This window comes from Cetorhinus maximus, chromosome 15 (genome assembly GCF_964194155.1).
Source record: "Cetorhinus maximus chromosome 15, sCetMax3.hap1.1, whole genome shotgun sequence".
Classification (NCBI taxonomy): Eukaryota; Metazoa; Chordata; class Chondrichthyes; order Lamniformes; family Cetorhinidae; genus Cetorhinus; species Cetorhinus maximus.
The window spans coordinates 46,562,768-46,581,452 of NC_135893.1; the positions used below are offsets into that span (position 1 = coordinate 46,562,768).

General features: G+C 41.3%; 1 protein-coding gene across 2 annotated transcripts in view; it reads right to left on the reverse strand.

Moving 5' to 3' along the window:
- fam234a (family with sequence similarity 234 member A) overlaps nt 1-18,685 on the reverse strand; it is a 44,198-nt gene that overhangs the window by 20,576 nt on the left and 4,937 nt on the right. Inside the window, exons 3-6 of one of the 2 annotated variants that reach the window (XM_078558318.1) lie at nt 17,940-18,053; nt 16,820-17,005; nt 12,277-12,407; nt 5,379-5,538 (exon numbers count right to left, since the gene is read on the reverse strand). In XM_078558318.1, the coding sequence (XP_078414444.1) occupies nt 5,379-5,538; nt 12,277-12,407; nt 16,820-17,005; nt 17,940-18,053 (591 nt within the window). The remainder of the gene's footprint in view (nt 1-5,378; nt 5,539-12,276; nt 12,408-16,819; nt 17,006-17,939; nt 18,054-18,685) is intronic. The other variant, XM_078558319.1, reaches the window with a different exon arrangement.

Sequence of the window (18,685 nt, forward strand, 5' to 3'; positions counted from 1 at the left end):
GAGTCAGCATGGCTTCATGAAGGGGAAATCATGCCTAACAAATGTATTAGAATTCTTTGAGAAGGTAGCAAGCAGGACAGATAAAGGGAAACCAGAAGATATAAAATATTTGGAATTCCAAAAGGCGTTCGATAAGGTACCGCACATAAGGCTACTTAATAAATAAGAGCCCATGGTGTTAGGGGTAGTATATTAGCACGGATACAGGATTGGCTAACTAATAGAAGACAGAGTTGGGATGAGGGGGGCATTTTCAGGATGGCAACCTGTAACTAGTGGAGTGCCACAGGGATCAGTGCTGGGACCTCAATTATTTACAATATATAATAATGATTTAGATGAGGGAACTGAATGTACTATTGCTAAGTTTGCAGATGACGCAAAAATAGGTGGGAAGGCAAGTGTTGAGGATGACACAAGGAGCCTACAGAGGGATATAGACAGGTTAAGTGAGTGGGCAAAAACTTGGCAGATGGAATATGATGTGGGAAAATGTAAGGTTATGCACTTTGGCAGGAAGAATGGAGGAGCTGAATATTATTTAAATGGAGAAAGGCTGCAGAAGGTTGCAGCACAGAAGGATTTGGGAGTCCTTGTGCATGAATCCCAAAAAGCTAACATACAAGTTCAACAGGTAATAGGGAAGGCAAATGGAATGTTTGCCTTTAATTAAAAGGGAATGGAGTATAAAAATAGGGAAGTCTTGCTAAAACTATACAAGGACCACACCTAGAATACTGTGAACAGTTTTGGTCCTCTTATCTAAGGGGAGATATGCTGGCACTGGAGGCAGAGAAGGTTCACAAGGTTGATCCCAGGTATGGAGGGATTTTCTTATGAGAGATTGAGTAGGTTGGGCCTGTACTCATTGGAGTTCAGAAGAATGAGAAATGAACTTATAAGATTCTTAGGGGGCTTGACAGGATAGATTCTGAGAGGTTGTTTCCCCTTGTGGGAGAGTCCAGGACCAAAGGGCATAATCTCAGAGTGAGGGGGCGCCCAATTAAAATAGAGATGAGGAGGAATTTCTTCTCTCAGATGGTAGTCAATCTGTGGAATTATTTACTGTAGAGGGCTGGGTCATTAAGTATATTTAAGGCTGAGATAGACAGATTTTTAATCAGTAAGGGAATCAAGGGTTATGGGGAAAAGGAAAGTGGAGTTGAGGATTATCAGATCAGCCACGATCTCATTGAATGGCAGAGCTGACTCGATGGGCTGAATGGCCTACTTCTGTTCCTATGTCTTATGGTCTAAATTAATCTCGAAAACCTCATGCCACACTTGGATGAGGTTTACTGAAAAATGCAAAGGCCACCTGGCCGATTCGCCAGCCCGCCGACCATAATGTTGGACAGGCAGCGAAAAATCCCAATTAATAGCACCGTTAATTGGCTTAATAGCCCTCTTAATTGTTGGCAGGCACGCTGCCGACTCTCACATGCGCTTGCCGACTGAAATATCGCACGTGTGCGCGACGACATTGGGATACTGACGTCATCACTTGCTTACGCTTGAGCGTGTTGGGTGTGCGCCCGCACGCCGAGTAAAAAATTCTGCCCCAAGTTTAACTGTATAGCTGTAAGCTTGTGGGTTTAATTTTTTTCTTCTGTTGTTAATAAATGTTTTATTTTAATCTTTAAAATCTCCAAAGGTGGTAGTGGACTCTTTACTTCTGACTTCAGTGTACATACCTTCTCATAATAAACATAAATTGCAAAATCTGTGTGATAGCTTGACCAAATTTCCCTTTGGGATTTGGTCAGCCTGGCAATTATGATCTGCCATATTATAACAGTGTTACTGGCCAGGCCAGCATTTTTAAATGCAGCTTTCTTGAACTGCTGCAGTTCATGTGGTGTAGGTACACCCACAGCGCTGTTAGGAAGGGAGTTCCAAGATTTTGATCCAGTGACAGTGAAGGAACAGCAATATAGTTTCAAGTCAGGATGTTGTGTTGCTTGGGGGGGAACTTGCAGGTGGTGGTGTTTCCATGTATCTGCTGCCCCTGTCCTTCTAGGTGGTGGAGGTCACGGGTTTGGAAGGTGCCGCCTAAGGAGCCTTGGTGAGTTGCTGCAGTGTGTCATGCATATAGAACACTCTGTTGCCACCATGCATCAGTGGTGGAAGGAAGGAAGGAATGTATAAGGTGGCCAATCAAACAAGCTGCTTTGTCCTGGATGGTGTTGAGCTTCTTGAGTGTTACTGGAGCTGCACTCATCCAGGCAAGTGGGGAGTATTCCATTACACTCCTTATTAGTGCCTTGTAGATGGTGGACAGGATCTGGGGAGTCAGGAGGTGAATTATTTGTCTCAGGATTCTCACCCTTGACCTGCTCTTGTAGCCACAGTATTTATATACACTTCAGTTTCTGCTCAATGGTAACCCCCAGGATGTTGCTAGTGGAGGATTCAGCGATGGTTATGCCATTGAATGTCATTGGGAGATGGTTAGATTCTCTCTTGTTGGAGATGGTCATTGCCTGGCACTTGTGTGGCAGTTATGTCCCACAAACAGCAGTGAGATAAATGATCAAATAATCACTGTTAGTGATAGCAGTTGAGGGGAGGTATCGGCCAGGACATCAGGAAAACACCTTTGACCTTTCTTCAAATGATACTGTGATATCTTTTACGTTTACCTGAGAGGCAGTGAGATCTCAGTTTAACTTCTCAAGCAAAAGGTGCCACCTCCAATAATGCTGCACAGAAATGATATCCTAGGATATGTGCTCAACAGTGAGGCTTGAGCCCCTGACCTATTAGTAAGAGTCAAGAGGGAAAGTTAATCAGCTCTGAGGTAGGTTACCAGTGGTGTCCCCCAAGGATCGGCTTTAGGCCCACTACTGTTCACTGTCTTTATTAATGACCTGGACAGTGATGTTGGGAGCATGGTCAGTAAATTTGCAAATGCTATCCAAATTTGTGCAAGAGTTAAGACAATAGCATAGTGAATCATATGCCAAAAGGTTTGTAGGTGCTAGGGGAATGGGCCACAGAACAACAAATGATATTTAATTTAGATAAATATGGAATCATGCATGGCTGTATGGCCAATGCAGGATACACTTTTCATTTGCAAAGAACATTTGAAAGAGGTTAAGAGAGAAAAAGATCTAGGTGTTATTGTGCACAGATGATTGAAGGCTCATGCCCAATGTAGAGAAACTGTAGCTAATGCTAACATCAGTAAAATTATTGCACTGTAGAACTATTCATTTTAAATCAAAGGACAGTTCCTGAGAAGGACTGAACAAATTACACCAGGACATTAATAAACTTAAGAATGGGTAAATAATTGGCAAATGAAATTCAACACAGATAAATATGAGGTAGTACATTTTGTTAGGAAGAATAGGGAGGTCACTTATTACTTGGAAGTAATATCCAAGTAATAACCCCTTGGTTAGATTAGACTTACAGTACTGAGTACAGTCTGGTCACCATATGATTAAAAAGGATATAGACTCATTGGACAGGGTGCATAGTAGATTTACAAGGATGATACCAGAAATTCATGAGTATACATATCAGGCTGAGTCTCTCCTCTCTTGAAAAAAAAAGGCTGAGGGGTGACCTTAGGTTTTTAAAATCATGAAAGGTTTTGATTGCATGGATACAGAGAGAACGTTTCCTCTTGTGGGGAAGAGCATAACTAGAAGCCATCAATATAAGATAGTCAACAGGAAATCAAATAGGGAGTTCAGAAGAAACTGTAAGAATGTGGAACTTGCTGAGTGTTCGAAGCGAATAGTATGGAAGCATTTAAGGGGAAGCTAGACAAACATATGAGAGAGAAGAGAATAGAGGTTATGGTGGCAGATGTAGATGAGAAAAGATGGGAGCGGCCTCGAGTGGATCATAAACATCGGCATGGACTGGTTGGGTTGAACGGCTTGCTTCTGTTCTGTATATCCAATGTAACATTATACAGGTTGGTGTTCAGATCACATCACGGTTTGTGCCCTCCACATGGTGATTAATATACTGACCTTGGAAAAAGTCTAGAGAATGGGCCTCAAGAGTGACTCCTAGCTTAAAGAAACATAGCTGCTCAGGTAGGCCCAAGGAGCTTTATCTCTTTAGAGCAGCAAAGACTTACAGTGACCCAGTAGAGGTTTATAAAATAAGTAATGGGCTGGAAAGTGTTGAACACCTCCTGGAAAATCCATATGCGCTACATTTACTGCTTTTCCCATACAATTTCTTCAAAAATGTTTAATAAGCTTGATAAACACAACGTGCCTTTACAACTGTGGGATAGAAAATGGAGGCATTTTGTCTGTTCTTGTTTGTCCCATGCATCTTTACATGCTCATTAACGTAATTGTAAATTATGGATAACAGGAGTTTTCCCACCATTGATATTAACCCAAATGGTATATTAGGTACTCACCATTCTCTCTGCTCAGACATATTACATTACTAAACATTCAGCCCCTGGCACCATTTACACATCTATGGACGGCTGAACTGCTCATCTCTTTTCTGACTTTCTTCAACAGCCCAGATGTAAATCATCATGTCCCACTTTAAATTCTAATCTTTTCAGAACCTATTCCTTTACTATAGTTACTTCTAACAATTTTTCCCACATCCTCCTCTGGTACATCTACATTCCCACTTGCACCATCATTTGACAAAATAGTTAATATTTCTGGTTTACCTTCATCCTGTATAATTAGATAATCCCACTCCCTCCTCTTCTTTGAGTAGCTCTATCTTTTACAAATAGTCTTTTAAGCAATATTAATAATTAAAAACTTTCACTCTTTCCTTTTATATTATCTACAGGCCTTTTCTCAAACAGGAATACCCTGTTTTAAGTATTAGATGCTTTACTGGAAAACTGTTTTCCAAATGAAATGACTTACATCAAAACAATTTTTCCCATTTAAATGGATGTAATATCAGAAGGTGCATTCCCAACCCTAGATTTTTGGTCCTAATACGTAACATAAATATGAAATAAACAAGACAATGTAAATAAATCTACATTCCCAGTGATGTGGTAAAGAACCAGAGAGCAGGCTTTGTTTCTCCTGATTACGTTAAAATAAAGCTGCAAAATGCATCTCCAAGATATGGTTGGCACATTTTTGCAAGATCAATTTCCCTCATACTCACCCTTGTTAATTTGTTTCATCCCTTAAAATTATCAGGTTTCCTGGGCTTCACTACGATTGCCTCATTGCTAAACAATCCATTAACATTTGTTGTTTATATTCACATGAAGAATGGTGATTTGGCTAAGGAAGGTCATATCACATGTGACAATGTAAGCTAGAATGAGGTACAGCTTTTAGGGAAAGTTAGGTAGAAAGAGGAAGGGGGAAAATTAAGAGGGCATAAAAATCACACAATTAAAAAAATGTTACCTTGAATGAAGAGAATGTAGTAGGCACCAGCATTGGTAATGTGAATCAGTGGACTGAAAGGTACAAGACTTTCAGTAACATTGTGGTACACCTCCTGACCAATAAGATCTCCATTCTTTCCAGACAATAGCTGCAAAATCAACTCAGTGACAGAGCTAGCCTGAAAGAAAATACAGAACTATATCTTTAAACATATATTCTCTCCACTTCATATAACATTAAATACAAAAAATGTTTCATTGCTTGGAACTATGGTATAATAGAAAATTAGCAATTGTCTTACAATTTGGAAAGCAGCCTATTACTGCGGTGGATAAAATGATCCCAATGGTTTTGTAAGAATATTCCGACAATAGTACTGAAGACTTGTGCTCCAAACTTGCCGCGGCCCTAGCTAAGCTGTTCTGGCACAGCTACAACATTGGCATCTACCTGGCAATGTGGAAAATTACCCAGCTATGTCCTGTACACAAAAAGCAGGAGAAATCCAATTACCGCCCCATCAGTCTATTTTCGATCATCAGTAAAGTGATAGAAGGGGTCATCAACAATGCTATCAAGCAGTACTTGCTTAGAAATAACCTGCTCACTGACACTCAGTTTGGGTTCCACCAGAGTAACTCGGCTCCATACTTCATTACAGCCTTGGTTCAAATGTGGACAAAAGAGCTGAACTCCAGAGGTGAGGTTAGAGTGATTGCCCTTGACATCAAGGCTGCATTTGGCCGAGCCCTAGCAAAACTGGAGTCCATGGGAATCAGGGGGAAAACTCTCCACTGGTTGGAGTCATACCTAGAACAAAAGGTGTTTGTGGAGAAGGATCATATGGACTCGAAATATTAACTTTGTTTTTTTTCTCTCTCTACAGATGTTGTCAGACCTGCTAAGTTTTTCCAGCATTTTCTATCTTTGTTTAAGAAGATTGTGCTTGTTGGAGGTCAATCATCTCAGCTCCAGGACATCACTACAGGAGTTCCTCAAAGTAGTATCCTAGGCCCAACCATCTTCAGCTGCTTCATCAATGACCTTCCTTCCATCATAAGGTCAGAAGTGGGAATGTTCACTGATGATTGCACAATGTTCAGCACCATTCACAACTTCTCAGATACTGAAGCAGTCCATGTCCAAATGCAGCAAGTCCTGGATAATATCTGGGCTTGGGCTGACAAGTGGCAAGTAACATTTGCGCCACACAAGTGCCAGGCAATGACCATCTCCAACAAGAGAGAATCCGACCATTGCCCCATGACATTTAATGGCATTACCATCACTGAATCCCACAATCAACATCCTGGGGGTTACCATTGACCAGAAACTGAACTGGACTAGCCATATAAATATTGTGGCTACAAGAGCAGGTCAGAGGCTAGGAATCCTGTGGCGCGTAACTCACCTCCTGACTCCCCAAAGCCTGTCCACCATCTACAAGGCACAAGTCTGGATTCTGATGGAATACTCTCCACTTACCTGGATGAGAGCAGCTCCCACAACACTCAAGTGCTTGATGTCATGCAGAACACGGCAGCCCATTTGATTGGCACCACATCCAAAAACATTCACTCCCTCCACTACCGACAGACAGTAGCAGCAGTGTGTACCATCTACAAGATGTACTGCAGGAACTTACCAAGCCTCCTTAGACAGCACCTTCCAAACCCGTGACCACTACCATCTAGAAGGACAAGTGCAACAGATGAATGGGAACACCACCATCTGGAAGTTCCCCTCCAAGCCATTCACCACCTTGACTTGGAAATATATCACTGTTCTTTCACTGTCACTGGGTCAAAATCCTGGAACTTATTCCCTAACAGCACTGTGGGTGTACCTACACCACAGGGACTGCAGCGGTTCAAGAAGGCAGCTCACCACCACCTTCTCAAGGGCAAATAGGGATGGGCAATAAATGCTGGCCTCGCCTGCGACACTCATAGCCCATGAATGAATTTTAAAAAAGCCCAAGTTTGACTCTTGGTTTTGTGTTCAATTAGCCAATCTGAGCAAGGGTGATAATGGGAGCAATGAGGCTCAGTTTACAATCCCTGAGCCTGGACCAGAGAGAGAGAAAAAAATGTCAGGCTTCCCACTTCTAATACTTACCTGATGACCATTGCTGGAACTGTTAGCTGTGTCTCAGTTGAGAACACTCACACCTCTGAGTCGCAAGGTTCCCCAGGCTGACACCCCAGTGAAGCACTGGGGGAGTGCTGCACTATCGGACTTGCCATCTTCTGGAGGAGATGTTAAACCAAGATCCCATCTGCCTGCTCCATAGGCACATAAATAGTAAAAAGGTCGTAAGAGGAGGAGTAGGGCTGATTAGGGACCAGAAAGGGGATTTACACATGGAAGCAAGGTGTTAAATGAATAATTTGCATCTGTCTTTGCCAAGGAAGCAGATGCTATCCAGGCCATGGTGACAGAGGAGGAAACTCTTTGTCACTAGAAGAGTTCAAAAAGCAGATATTGAATAAACTGTCAGTACTTACAAAGTTGACAAGGCATCGGGACCGGGTGAGATGCATCCAAGGATATTAAAGGAAGTGAGAGTTGAAATTGCCTGGACATTGGCAATAATCTTTCAGTCTTCCCTAGGCTCAGGGGAGGTGCCAGAGGGCTGGAGAATTGCAAACATTACGCCCGCGTTCAAAGAAGGTTGTAAGGATAAACCCAGCAATTACAGACTAGTCGGTTTAACTTTGGTGGTGGGGAAGCTTCTAGAAACAATTATTCAGGATAGAATTAATAGTCACATGGAAAAATCTGGGTTGATTAGGAAGAGCCTTAAGGGAAAATCGTGTTCAACTTACTTGCTGGAATTTTTTGAAGAGGTAACTGAGAAGGCTAATGAGGGTAACGCTGTTGATGTGATATACATTCCAAAATGCATTCGATACAGTGCTGCACAACAGACTTGTGAGAAAAATGATAGTTTATGAAATAAAAGGGACAGTAGCAACATGGATACAAAATTGGCTGAGTAATAGGAAACCGTGAGTAATGGTCAATGGATATTTTTCAGGCTGGAGGAAGGTTTGTAGTGGAGTTCCCCAGGGGTCAGTATTGGGACCTTTGCTTTTCCTGATATATATAAATGATCTAGGTCTTGGTGTGAAGGCAACAATTTCAAAGTTTGTGAATGATATGAAATTTGAAAGCATTTAAACTGAGAAGGACAGTGTAAAACTTCAAAGACATGCACAAGTTGGTGGAGTGGGCAAACAGGTGGCAGATGAAGTTTAATGCAGAGAAGTGTGAGGTGATTCATTTTGGTAGGAAGAACATAGACAGATAATATAAAATAAGGGGTAGAACTCTAAAGGATGTGCAGGAGTAGAGGGACCTAGGTGTATATGTGCATAAGTTATGAAAGTTGGCAGAGAAAGGAGGTTAAGTTGAACTTTTATAGGACACTACTTAGACCTCAGCTGGAGTTGTGTACACAGTTCCGGGCACACACTTTAGGAAGGATGTGAACGTATTGAAGAGAGTGCAGAAGAGGTTTACAAAAATGGTTCCAGGGATAAGAAACTTCAGTTATGAAGATAGATTGGAGAAGTTGGGCCTGTTCTCCTCTTAACCTTCTCTCCAAGGTGATTTGATAGGGGTGTTTGAAAAATTGAGGGGGCTAGACAGAGTAGATAGGGAGAAACTTTTCCTACTCGTAAAAGGATTGACAACGAGAGGACACAGGTTTAAAATGATTGGCAAAAGATGTGAGAAAAAACTTTTTCACACAGCGAGTGGTTTGGGTCTGGAATGCACTGCCAATAAGTGTGGTGGAGGCATGTTCAATTGAGGCATTCATGAGGGCATTAGGTGATTGCTTAAATAGAAACAATGCGCAGGATTACGGGTAAAGGCAGGAGAATGGCACTGAGTCATAATGTTCTTTCGGAGAGCCAGTGCAGACTCGATGGGCTAAATGGCCTCTTCTGCACCGTTACAATTCTGTGATTCTATGATAAAGACACTGGAGAGAGTATAGAGTTTTACAAGGATGATATCAGAAATGCCTACGTATATATATCAGGAATGAATTGATATGCTGGGTCTTTTCTCTTGAAATAAAGAAGGCTGAGAGGTGGGCTAAACAAGGTCTTTAAAATTATGATGGGTTTTGATAGAGTGGATACAGAGGGAATGTTTCCTCTTGTGGGAAAGACCATAACTGGAGGTCATCAATATAAAATAGTAATTAAAAAATCCAATTGGGAATTCAGAAGAACCTTCTTCACCAAAAGAGTGGTGAGAATGTGGAACTTGGTACCACAGATAGTGATTGAAGTGAATAGTATAGATGCATTTAAGGGGAAATTAGACAAGCATATCAGGCGGAGGGATGATTACAATGATAAAGCAAAATACTGCAGATGCTGGAAATCTGAAATGAAAACAGAAAATCCTGGAAAAAGTCAGCAAGTGTGACAGCATCTGTGGAGAGAGAAACAGAGTTAATGTTTCAAGTCCTTCAGCTCCGAAGAAAAGTCACATGGATTCTAAATGTTAACTCTGTTTCTCTCTCCACAGATGCTGTCAGACCTGCTGAGATTTTCCCAGCATTTTGTGTTTTTATTATAGATGATTCTAATGGTTGATTTAGATGAGAAAAATGGGAGGAGGTACAAGTGAAGCATAGGCATTGACTAATTGGGCTGAAGGCCTGTTTCTGTAATACATTCTATGGGTAAAATTTTTAGCTCGTCGGGCGGGCATGCGCCCGACCCGACCAAGCATCAAATAACGCGCGATGTTGCGTTACATATATTGCGCACTGGCACCATATTTCGGTCGGTGGGCGCATGCCGAAGTCGGCAGCGTGCCCACCAACAATTAAGAGGCCTATTAAGGCCATTAAAAAGTTAATTATAAGCAATTTTCTGCAAAAAGGCCAAGTGGCCTTTGCACCTTTTTAGAAACCTCATCCACAGGCGGGATGAGGTTTCCAAAAGCAAATAAAAATAAAAAAACTTTAATCTCTCGTTAATAAAATGACCCTGCTCATGAGACAGAGTCACATGACTGGACACGTTTCATTCTATTTTTATTTCCTTTATCTTTTTTTTTCATATCTCTTCATCTGAGGTGCTTCAGGGAGATTATGAAGCGCTCACTAGTATGTATGCGCGAAGGCCGTGTTCGCCCCGCTCACACTCCTCTCCACCCCGCTCCCCCCACCTCAAAAATATTGAAGGCAGTTCCTGATCGGTTTCGCGTAGTAAATGATCGCAGCATGTGGTTAAAGTTCTGCTGCCCGCTCCCCACCAATTAATTTTGTGGCTCAAGTGTAATGATTTTGTTTTTTTAGGTTCTCCACATCAAACCACCCTTTATTCAACAGCCAACAGGGAACCAAATAACTTCTTCCCAGGCTTTTCCTCTCCCAATAATGCCTAATATTAGGCTTCCTTTAGGTAGTTAGGAATTATCAAAGTGAATCATCTGAGATTTTTTAATCTCTCCTTACAGAGAACAAGCTCTATAGTTTACCACAACACAGTGTAGTACTTGTTTTATCCCCCTTTTTATCCCCTTATCCCTTTTTCTATCTTTTTTCCCCAATCACTGCTCCCTCCCCCCAGCCCACCCCCAAAAGGGCCATGTTGCTTGTTCCATGTTGTTCTTTCAGAGTGCTAAACTCTTGTTCTGCTTTCTTACCTTTATGCCACTATCAGCACCTTCTTTAGCCCTTACCACTACCATTAACACTTACTTTCTCTTTTTGTCCATCTCTCCTTAGCCCCCACCTATCGCTGACCTTTTGTCCAGCTTCACCTGCTCAAGCCCCCTTAAACAGTATAAATTTCTACTTCTCTTTAGCTCTGAAGAAGAGTCATACGGTCTCGAAACATTAACTCGGTTTCTCTCTCCACAGACGCCATCAGACCTGTTGAGTTTTTCCAGCATTTTTGTTTTTTATTACAGTGTAGTACTTATTCACTTGGAGTTTGGTTCCAGGGATGGTGGTGGTGGTGGTGGGGGGTAGTTTTTATTCTGGTTCCAGCTGGCAATGCCACTGGAAATTGTGCCCATTATGAGAAGTATTTTTTCCCCTCAAATCCAATTGCAAATCACAGAACACAAAATCTGCTATGAACCAACCCAATCGGGCAGCATTTTAAAAAACATAATCTTTTAAAAATCATTTTGCTTTGAAAAAATCCTTGACAAGAGTGGTATCTTTTCAGAGCTCTGAAGAAGAGTCACATAGGCTTTAAACATTAACTATGTTTCTATCTCCACAGATGCTACCAGATGTGAGTTTTCCAGCATTTTCTGTTTTTATTTCAGAACTATTTCCTAGTTAGTTTGGGGTACAGTAGTGAGTTACTTAGTAAATTTGGAAAAAAAAAATTCAAAACCTTTGAAAGCATACCTATTAGTGTTCTTGCACCCAAAGATTTCAGCTTACTTTTTAAAGCCTCCTCTGAGACCTGCAAATAACCAGCATTAGTGTAAACTGCCAGCGGTCATTCATTCATCTTGGTGGGTGGGGAGGAAGTATGGCTCATTTTGGGGGATTTTTCTACTTCTAAAAGGTTTGCCCTTAAATTCCATGATTTTTTGCACTGGTTACACTGATAATGAGTAATGTTGTAAAGACCAGCACAATCGGGTGGAAACTCCAGGGCTCAATATACTGCCAGTCCTATGCATTTAGGATTTCTGAAGAGTGACAATATAGAATCATTTGGCCCATTGTGTCTGTGCTGACTCTTTGAAAGAGCTATCCAATTAGTCCTACTCTCTACTCTTTCCCCATAGTCCTGCAGCTATGCAACATGCTCTAAGTTACAAAGAGGCAAAAATACTCTTATCTCAATCATGTTAAACTTATCATGACAAGTTTGCATTTCACAACCTCAACCAGTCAATGGCAGAAGTCTCTTTTCCATACCTGATTAATAGGTGTAAAAAAGATTAAAAAATCTCCAACATCATCACCGTCCAGATCTGGAAGTATCAATGCAGGACCAATCACAGAAAGGTCAACAGCAAAACTAGTGTTGAATGTCCATAATGTTTCTCCTGAAATAAAACACAAGAGACACTTTAAATGTCCACAAAAATCAAGCAGCGCATATAGCTTCATGGCATTTTTCGAAAGAATATCGCCAGCCATTGATACTTTGAAAACTTCACATTTCTGCGTTATCCACTCTTTTCTAGTTTGCCTGTCAAAAACTTCCATATTTTATATTCTGGTTACAAGGCATTAAAAGGGCAATAAAAGAGAAGCAAATCAGTAAAATGGTACTTGAAATATACACATCATAAACACGTAAAATGTAAAAAAACTCCTGTGGTCGTTTACCATTGTACATATTTAACATATTCATATGCAACTTCTTTGAAACTTTGTATGATGCTTCATAGTGAGTTCGTTTGAAGGGATTTTTCAAATAGCAAAATTTCCGTGAATGGCAATGAGACTAATGACCAGTCCATGTGGATTTATTTTGAAGTGTTTGTTAATGAAGGGTTGTTGACCAGGTCATTTGGAGAACTTCTTACTCTTCTTTAAACAGTGCCCGAGATGTCCTTATCATGAGGGTAGGAAGATAGGGAAAGAATTTTTTTTAATATTCATTCATGGGATGTGGGTGTCACTGTCTAGACCAGCATTTATTGCCCATCCCTAATTGACCTTGAGGTGGTGGTGGTGAGCTGCCTTCTTGAAGTGCTTCAGTCCAGTGTTGTTAGGGAGGGAGTTCCAGGATTTTGATCCAGCGACAGTGAAGGAACAGCGATATTTTGTTCCAAGTCAGGGTGGTGTATGGCTTGGAGGGGAACTTGCAGCAGATGCATGGGAACACCACTACCTGCCTTTGTCCTTCTAGATGGTAGAGGTCACAGGTTTGGAAGGTGCTGCTGCAGGAGCCTCGGTGAGTTGCTGCAGTATATCTTGTAGATGGTACACACTGCTGCCACTGTGTGTCAGTGGTGGGGGGAGTGAATGTTTAAGGTGGTGGATGGGGGTGCCAATCAAATGAGCTGCTTTGTTCTGGATGGTGTTGAGCTCCTCGAGTGCTGTTGGAACTGCGCTCATCCAAGCAAGTGGAGAGTATTCCATCACATTCCTGACTTGTGCCTTGTAGATGATGGGCAGGCTTTGGGGAGTCAGGGGGTGAGTTACTCTCTGCAGAATTCCCAGCCTCTGATCTGCTCTTGTAGCCACAGTATTTAAATGGCTGGTCAAGGGCAGTCACTCCTGCCTCACTTCTGGACTTCAGCTCTTTTGTCCACATTTAAGCCAAGGATGTAATGAGGTCAGGAGCTGAATGGCCCTGGCGGAATCCAAACTGAGCATCAGTGAATGGGTTACTGGTGAAAAAGTGCTACATCATAGCACTGTCAACGACATTTTCTATCGCTTTGCTGATGATTGAGAGTAGACTGATGGGGTGGTAATTGGTAGGATTAGATTTGTCCTGCTTTTTGTGACAAGGACATACCTGGGAAATTTTCCACATTGCAGGTGGCCAATTTGATTCACTTCACATTTAGTATCAAGGTGCCCGAGCAAAACTGGAGTCAATGGAAATTAGGGGGAAAACCCTCCGCTTCGTAGAGTCATACTTAGCACAAAAGGAAGATGGTTGTGGTTGTTCAAGGCCTATTCCTGGATATCACTGCAGGGGTTCCTCAGGATAGTGTCCGAGGCTCAACCATCTTCAGCTGCTTCATCAATGACCTTCCTTCAATCATAAAGTCAGAAGTGGGGATGTTCACTGATGATTGCGCCATGTTCAGCACCATTCGCGACTCCTCAGATACTGAAGCAGTTCATGACCAAATGCAGCAAGACCAGGACAATATCCAGGTTTGGGCTGACAAGTGGCAAGTAACATTCATGCCACACAAGTGCCAGGCAATGACCATCTTCAACAAGAGAAAATCTAACGATCTCCCCATGACTTTCAATGGCTTTACCATTGTTGAATCCCCCACTATCAATATCCGGGGGGGTTACCATTGACCAGAAATTGAACTGGACTAGCCATATAAATACTGGCTACAAGAGCAGGTCAGAGGCTAGGAATTCTGCAGTGAGTAACTCACCTCCTGACTCCCCAAAGCCTGTCCACCATCTACAAAGCACAAGTCAGGAGTCTGATGAAATATTCTCCACTTGTCTGGATGAGTACAGCTCCAACAACACTCAGGAAACTCAACACCATCCAGGGCAAAGCAGTCCGCTTGATTGGCACCCCCATCCACAAACATTTACTCCCTCCACCACCGATGCACAATGGCAGCAGTGTGCACCATCTACAAGATACACTGAAGGGACTCACCAAGCTGCTTTTGACAGCACCTTCCAAACTCACAACTGCTACCATCTAGAAGGACAAGGGCAGCAGATAGATGGGAACACCACCACCTGGATGTTCCCCTCCTGGCCACACACCATTCTGACTTGAAAATATATCACCGTTTCTTCAATGTCGCTAGATCAAAATCCTGGAACTCCCTCCCTAACAGCACTGTGGGTGTACCTACACCACATGGACTGCAACGATTCAAGAAGGCAGCTCACCACCACCTTCTCAAAGGCAATTAGGGATGGGCAATAAATCCTGGCCTAGCCAGCAATGCCCACATCCCGTGAATGAATAAAAAAAAAAATCCTGGAGGTGTAACAATTGGATGCATTTGTGATCTCAATCCACCATAGCATCTTTCAGTCATGAGTACTTGTTTCAGGAGACAGATTGAGAAACATTTCAGTGGGACAAGACCTGATGCAAATCGTTAAGCTGCTTTCATTGACAAGTGACAGTCAAAGAAAATCACACTTTCTTCAGTCACTCTCATTTACTGATAAATCTGAAGCTAATAAACCACACACACTGTCCCTTTAATTGACTGACTGACTTGTTTTTGCCTTACTTTTGTACCTAAATTACAACGTCCTGCATTATAACTTACAACTCTGGACCCAGACACATCACAGCCCTTTTCTTTAAAATCTCACTGACAGTCCAACTATCTGTTTTCTCTTCTATTTTAAGTAAAACAGCTCATTGGCTCTTAAGGTGTTTGTCAGTGAGTCTGTGAATCAAACCAATTACTCATTCTCTGCTGGCTACATTTTCAGCAGGTTCAGCTCACGAGTAGAAACATCACCAATTCTGTTATTGCAAATGTTCACTAGATTTTCTAACCTAACTTCCATTGACAAAAAAAAGTGCTGACTCAAATACTTTGTCTGAATCCTAATCAGCAATATTTTTTATTCATTCATGGCCTGTGGATGTCACTGGCAATTCCAGCATTCATTGCCCATCTCTAATTGCCCCGAGAAGGTGGGGTGAGCCACATTCTCAAATACAACTGAGTTGCTTGCTAGGCCATTTCAGGGGCAGTTGAGAGTCAACCACATTGCTGTGGGTCTAGAGTCATGTATGAACTAGACTGGGTAAGGACAGTAGATTTCCTGACTTCAAGGACATTAGTGAATCAGATGGGTTTTTCCACAACAATCTAGTAATTTTATGGTCACTATTACTGAGATTAGCATTTTACTTCAGGTTTTTAAAAATTAATTAAATTTGAATTCCCAGCTGCCTTGGTGGGATTTGAACTCATGTTTTAAGATCATTAGTCCAGGCCTCTGGATCACTAGTCCAGTAACATAAACACAATGTTATCATATTCTCAGTTTTGCTGTTCTGTGAATTTAATTTTCTATAGCTCTTTTAACATAAATTTTACCACGATTTCTCCCAGAACATCTTAGTTAGGAATCCGTAAAGGTAATGCCTGCCCTCACTGACTGCACAGAAAATCAAGTCTTGGTTAGAGGAAGCTTGCATGCAGGCATTCTCTACTCAGTAAGCAGAGAAATGGTTCCTGGGTGGGAGAAGGTTATTATTAACCTCCCTATTCCTGGAGGAATGTAGACTAGTTTCTCACAAACACTGCTACCCTCTAGAAGAAAATCTCTGGGCTTGAGGAAGGGAAGGGAACTCACTGTATTTCCTCCTCTAGCTGGAAGTTTGCCATGCTCCATTTTCCTCTCCCCATTAACCTCCCTCCCCATTCCCCCTCATTTCTAGCTCCCTTCCTCTTCTCCTTGTCTCTCACCCGCACCCCCCCCGCATCTCTGTCCACTGGCGTCCACTATCTAATGTCCATTTCTCTCTCACTTTTCCTCCTCTCGTCTCCCCATGTTCCTCCATCCTCTCTCCTCATCCCCTATCTATCTGCCTCCTTCATAACCATCTTGGATAAAGTATTTCCCTCACTGTGTAACCTTCTTTATTTAATATTTGATTTTTAAAAGTGTATACGTTATTCTTACTGACAGAAATTTTCTCAATTTAACTAATCGATTTAAATAACTGGTTCTGTCTTTTCCTATAACTAAAATAATTAAGTAGATAAAGTCTTCAGGAGAACAATACCAAAAGGTAGATTTACTTTGAAATACATACCAGAAGAGCTGATTGCAGTAAGAAGATGAGGAGTTCCAATAACTAGGCATCCTGAAGACTTTGTACCACTTAGATTTTCAATTCCACATTGCACATGCTGAATATTCTCTGCCAAAGCTCTCTGCCACAGGAGACTCCCATTGGTCCCTGATAGAGCAGCCACATAGGCACAAAGAGGAGAAAAGCCTAAAAAAAGAGCAAAATAAATTAACAAAATATTGATGTACAAATAAACATTTTAGTGTGTATAAAATATTACATTACTTCTCTGCAGCTCGAGGTCAGCTCTGCAAGATCAGCATTGTGTTTGAACAGAAATCAGGCGCAAAGTTTTGTGAAAACAAATATGAAAAAATATTCAATGATATTGTGACCTGTTTCCCTCAGATTACACTAGCAACTCATCTGTATTTTCATTGTTCTTTTCTTTAGACGTACAAGTCTGAACATACCGTAAAGAGCTGCAGAAACACAAGTCTTCACAATAATGTTTTTCTTTGTCTGGATGCAGTAGGTCATATTGTTTAGTCTGTCATTTAACTTTCACTGTCATGAGTTTTTATCAATTTGTTAAATACACTCAGTTGGGGAGAAATTGCTGAGGAAAATTTGCAACAGGAAAATGAAAATTTGTTTTCAGAGATTGTAAATTACATAGCAATAGGCTGGCACTTTTATAAGAATACGAAGGGATGCATTTTACAGAAAACAGGGTTATAAAGTGCCTTGCTTATTTTAAAATTTTCTCTTTCCTTCAATACTGTGAACTGCATACATTGAAATAATAATGTAATATCAAATATGCAAACTGTGAACACTGGTTTTGCTTCTTTCAAACTGAATAGTGGCAAACTAGGCCTGTTAGTGGTAACAGTATCACAGAAAGAGAATAGGATTGAAGTCACAACCAATAAAGTTCAAGGACTGTCCATCCAGAGATACATGATTAAGACACCTCCATAAGTTTGACTTAATTCTACAGAGCTTTGTACATCATGATCCGAAAAATTGTAATATGAAGGCATAAATTTAACAGTAAGTTTTATGAGATTCAGAAGCCTGAGCACCATCGTAATACAAATGGAACAAAATGTTCTACATAATTTTAACAGTCCCTTACCCTCAGCTACACATGATCCATTAATGTTAGTGTTGTTGGAATACTTAAATGCAAATATCACATCTGTAACTTTGTCTCTGTTCACATCCCACAGTGTGAAAAAAGGGTAACTCACTGTAACAATACAAATAGCACAAATATATCAGTACATTATTAACATCATGCTTCAAATATAGTTACTTCTGCTAATCAATTTAATGTAAATTCTTTATACCTATTCAATTATCAAATGTATCAAGAACTCCAGTAAAATTTAGCTAAAATGTTTCCAGTACAACTTTAAATTATACGGGAAATAATGGCTTTGCCTACGAAGCTAACAATTAAAATGTATACTGAAATAAGGGCAAAACAAAGAATTTTCATCAAAAAACAGTCATTAAATTTAGGTTGCTCACATCATTCTGCTTCTTTTCATTCGCCAGAATTTTTACCTTGATGGGTGGGTGGGCCCCACCGGCTCGGCGGCGGGCGGGCAGCCGAACTATGCCGCCGTAACGGGGCCCGCTGCCATTTTAAGTGGGCGGGCCAATTAAGGCCCGCCCAGCGGCCTGCCCGACGGGAAACGCTGTGCGCTTCCTGTGTGGGGGAGGGTGGGATTCCCCATCTGTCAAAGTGCGCTCTTTTGCGTATGCGCACAAAAGAGCGCACATCTCCCTGAGACTAAGTGCTATCTCAGGGAGATTACTGACAGTATAAAAATCTTTAAAAATAGAAAAATATTAAAATTATTAACATGTCCCCCT